Source organism: Nestor notabilis, unplaced genomic scaffold, assembly GCF_000696875.1.
Source record: "Nestor notabilis isolate BGI_N333 unplaced genomic scaffold, ASM69687v1 scaffold18685, whole genome shotgun sequence".
NCBI classification, from domain to species: Eukaryota; Metazoa; Chordata; class Aves; order Psittaciformes; family Psittacidae; genus Nestor; species Nestor notabilis.
In genome coordinates, this window is record NW_009929089.1 from 4,461 (window position 1) to 8,725 (window position 4,265).

Genomic DNA, 4,265 nt, shown 5'->3' on the forward strand with positions numbered 1-4,265 from the left:
CACCACCATGCTGAACTACAAGAGTTCTACTTAAATACTTTATTTCCATGCTGGGATGGGGCTTTTTGAACGGCTTTTCTTGGGTTTGACCGTTTATTCCATCGTTCCCACCATGTTTTCCCAGGAGTGTCGGTCACCAGCTCCATGGGTGGGGACAGGACCAGGACAGAGGGACACAGGGATGGGATAATGCCCCACAAGGAAGGAGAAGCCTCTTCCAGCCCGATCCGGGCCACAGCCAGCTCCTGGAGCGGGGACAGAGTCACCTCATGCCCTCTGCTTCCTCCCTGAGGAGGAGGATGGAGCATCCTCCACCGGGCACCCTGTGTCCACCGTGTCGCCATGGGAGGGTGCACAGAGCCCAGGTCTGGTCCTTGTGGTGCTGCTGGCTCATCCCCATGTACCCATGGGGTGAGAAATGGACGGAGAGGGGCAGGCAATTAAAAAGCATCAGGAGCTGGGACCTACTGCTGGGCTGGGTCCCCCTCACAATGTCCCCATGCCCAGCACTGATGTCCCCCTGAGCTGTCACTGCATCCAAGAGGTGAAACCAGGACCCCCCTGGCAGTGCCCGCACCCGTGTCACCTCCTGTCACCTCATCCCTGTGCCACCAAGAGCAAGGACCACCACACCGAGGAGACACCAGTTAAAAACCCCACTAGGAATGGAGAGAATCCTGCCAAAGCCCCTTTGGTGGCACTATGGGGTGCTGGGGCCTGTCCCCCTCCCCTTCCCAAGGGCAGGAGGTAGCAGGAGGAGGATGGTGCCGAAGCCCTGGAAGAGGGATGTGGGTGATGGAGGGGAGTCAGTGGGTGCTGAGGGTGGAGGTGATGGTGAGAGCATCCTCCTCCTGGATGGTCTCCAGCTCCTCGCTCTGCACCGCCTGCGTGATGAGGGTCAGCTCCTGGCACAGCGTCTCAAAGCGGTAGCTCACACGGATATCAGGAACATTGGTCCGACGGATGTCGTTGCCTTCAGGACCTTCCTTCAGGTAGTGGGGACCCAACCAGTAGCTCTTCACCTGGACACAAGAGCAAGGAGGAGCTCCCGCAGCTCTCTTGCACCCATGGGTGCTGGGATGGCTCCTGGATATGCCTTTGTGGAAGAAGCCACTCATGAGGACGCTGTTGCGGGCCAGCTCGCACATGTCGCAGGAGCTGAGCTTCCAGACCTGGGTGGCGATGCTGTACTCCTCCATCAGCGGCTCCTGGGGGTGGGGGAGACAGCCTCAGCACCCTCAGCACCCACCCATGGGTGCCCCACAAAGAACATGGGGGTCCACAGCATCTCCCACCCTCCCCGGACCATCAGCATCCTCTGGAGCTCGTTGGTAGGGTTTTGAATCATAGAATGAACGAAGTTGGAAAAGACCTCTAAGATCATCAAGTCCTCCTCCATCAGCGGCTCCTGGGGGTGGGGGAGACAGCCTCAGCACCCTCAGCACCCACCCATGGGTGCCCCACAAAGAACATGGGGGTCCACAGCATCTCCCACCCTCCCCGGACCATCAGCATCCTCTGGAGCTCGTTGGTAGGGTTTTGAATCATAGAATGAACGAAGTTGGAAAAGACCTCTAAGATCATCAAGTCCAACCATTCCCCAGCACTGCCTGGCCTGTGACTCCCACACTCAACCCCTCACCTTTGTGAAGTGGAACTGGAGGGGGTCATCAGTGGACAGAGACACCATGAGCCCCCGGGAGAGGTACTCAGGCAGCGGGTTGCGGTGGTAGCTGAGGAAGAGGCTGTTGTTGCTGAGCGGGGACATGGCGATGCCGATCTGTGCCAGGTAGTAGAGGTACTGCAGGACGGGGGCCTGGGGAGGAATAGCTGGGTGAGGGGGGTTCCCAAAAACACAGCCTGCTGTCCCCCCCACCCGTGGCACCCTGTCCCTGCTCACCTTGCGGAGCAGCAAGCCATGGGAGATGTTCTCCGAGACCATGAAGCCCGAGACAAGGTGATGGATGGGCCCGGCCTCACCGCAGTGCGGGCGCAGGACAAAGGTGTGGAAGCCTCTCTTCCTGCAACGTGGGGTTCACCATCAGCATCTGACCCCCCCAAGACCATCCCACGCCGGGCAGAGCTGCTGGAGACCCCAAGGTGCCCCTACCGTCGGAGGTGGTTGAGCACCGTCATGTTGGCGTACATATAGTACAGGTAGTAGGAGTAGGGTGGGTTGTCCTCCTCCACCCAGTTGCCCGGCAAGGGACTGTCCAGGTTGAAGATGTGATGCTCTGGTTTGGATTCATCATCCACGCTGTCGAAGCCATCCACCTGCAGGAGGGACAACCCAGGGTGGGATGGTCGCCCCTTCAATAGACCTGCTCCAGCCCTCAAGCAAGGTCCAGGCTGGGGTTATGGGTGTCACTGGTGTCCCCCATGCTCCCCCTGGAGCAGGACACGGTGCTCACATGCTCCAGGAAGAGGTGCAGCTCTGGGTGTTGGGCAGGGTGGACAGTGGCCTCATAGAGGGGCAGGAAGATGTTCTCCAGCATTTCCTGGAAGTTGGCCAACTGCTTCTTCGTCCGGTAGACATCACTGTAGGGGGATGGACCCCGCTTAGAGGGTCCCATCCCAAACCCACCCCAGCCGTAGTGGGATGTCCTTGGTCTCCCCACCCAGCACATGGCCCTGGTTGAAGGTATCTCCTGGTACTCACAAGAGCCGGGGGACCTGCACGAGCCAGCGGACGTTGTTGGAGTGGACGCGGTGGTTGACGGCCCAACGGGCCAGTTTGTCCCACTCATCCCGGGAGCGGCCGTAGATGGAGAGGCGCAGCTCCGCGTTCTGGTACTTGCTCTCCTCCAGGTCCGACATCACCTCCTGACAGGGACAATGTCACCCCTTGGCCACCATGGGCACCAAGGGAAATGAGGGAGATGAGGAGGGTCCCTCACCTTGATGATGTGGGCAAAGTACTTCCCCGAGACGCGGTTGTCCGTCTTGATGAAGATCTCCCGCAGGATGGACTCGCCGATGGGGTTGTACTTGGCATTGAACTTGTCGAAGCGGTGGAAGGTGTTGCGGTCCTGGCAGGAGGACACAGACGTGAGCCAAGACCCCAGAGCCACCACAACATCCCAGCGCAGAGCCCTCAGCATCACCCATCCCACCCCTGCAGAAGATGGGCTGGAGGCTCTGCTCATCTCCAGCATGTGGGGTGTCCCCCCTGTACCGCATGGACATCCAGCGTGTCCACACTCAGGTCATAGGCGGTGAGGTTCATCGTCTCAAAGACCTCCTTGAGCGTCTGCTCCTTGCCCTTCTCCACGTGGACAATCTCATCCAGGTGCTTCTTCATGGCCCTCTTGATGAAGCGTAGGAGATGCTTCTGGTTCATGCAGGATGAGGCGTGGATGTGGGTGTCCACCTGCACGGGCAGAGGTGGTGCTCAGCCCTGAGAGCCTCTCAGTGCCCCCTGGTCACAGAGGAGCCCAGGAGCAAGCAGGTACCTTGCGGATGTTGTAGAAGTCACGGTGAGGCACCTTCTTCTGGGCCGCCAGCTCCTTCATCTCATTGAGCAGAACATGCATCTGGAACTTGGAGCTCAGGTACTGCAGCCGGCGGTAGCAGAAGGATTTACTGCCCAAGGTGAGGATGGGGGTGTCAGAGAAGGAGAACATCCAGCCCCAAAAGGCTGGTGCCCACCAGGATGAGGGGATACGGCTCTGGACTTCTGGACCCCTCTCCATGTGCATGGATGGATGCATCGACATTGGAACTGCTCCAGGACCATGTATCATAGCCACCACCATGTCCTCTGGTGCTGTCCCCAAGGTTCTGCCCCTCCCCAAGACACCCCCATGGCAGGATCCCCCCAGGACACCCCCATGGTGGGACCCTTCTCCTTACATGGGCCCATTGATGATCAAAGCCATGAGGAAGTTCATGTCAGCGATGAACTCCTGCAGGTCAGGGTATGGCAGGTCCAGCTCCGTGCTCCTGTGGGGACAGAGGTGGGGACATGGTCCAGTGTCATCCACCAGAGCCCCCCTCCAAGCTCATCCCACCAGCAAGCGCCTACCCCATGCCGGACACTCACTTGTCGGTGAGGTCCTGCTTGGTGTAGACGTGCACCACACCATCCACCATCTTCAGCCCGAAGCCCAGGTCAGCCGGCATGGTCTTGGGGTCCCACATCTCATAGGGGTGCTGCTCGGCGAATGGGGGGTGCACGGGGGCATCTGCAGGCAGGAGACACCCAACCAGCCATGTGTCATGGGATGGATCCCCCACAGTCTCTCCAGCATCCCCATCCCAGCGTG

General features: G+C 59.6%; 1 protein-coding gene across 1 annotated transcript in view; it reads right to left on the reverse strand.

Moving 5' to 3' along the window:
* Window positions 1-806: 806 nt before the first annotated feature.
* Window positions 807-4,265, reverse strand: part of AMPD2 (adenosine monophosphate deaminase 2) — a gene marked incomplete at its 5' end in the record, with an annotated part of 3,796 nt that continues 337 nt past the window's right edge. Inside the window, 12 exons of the mRNA XM_010014830.1 lie at window positions 807-1,024; window positions 1,100-1,208; window positions 1,643-1,816; window positions 1,901-2,021; window positions 2,111-2,274; window positions 2,412-2,538; window positions 2,660-2,823; window positions 2,898-3,029; window positions 3,176-3,370; window positions 3,453-3,582; window positions 3,853-3,942; window positions 4,043-4,195. Of these exons, the coding sequence (XP_010013132.1) occupies window positions 807-1,024; window positions 1,100-1,208; window positions 1,643-1,816; window positions 1,901-2,021; window positions 2,111-2,274; window positions 2,412-2,538; window positions 2,660-2,823; window positions 2,898-3,029; window positions 3,176-3,370; window positions 3,453-3,582; window positions 3,853-3,942; window positions 4,043-4,195 (1,777 nt within the window). The remainder of the gene's footprint in view (window positions 1,025-1,099; window positions 1,209-1,642; window positions 1,817-1,900; window positions 2,022-2,110; window positions 2,275-2,411; window positions 2,539-2,659; window positions 2,824-2,897; window positions 3,030-3,175; window positions 3,371-3,452; window positions 3,583-3,852; window positions 3,943-4,042; window positions 4,196-4,265) is intronic.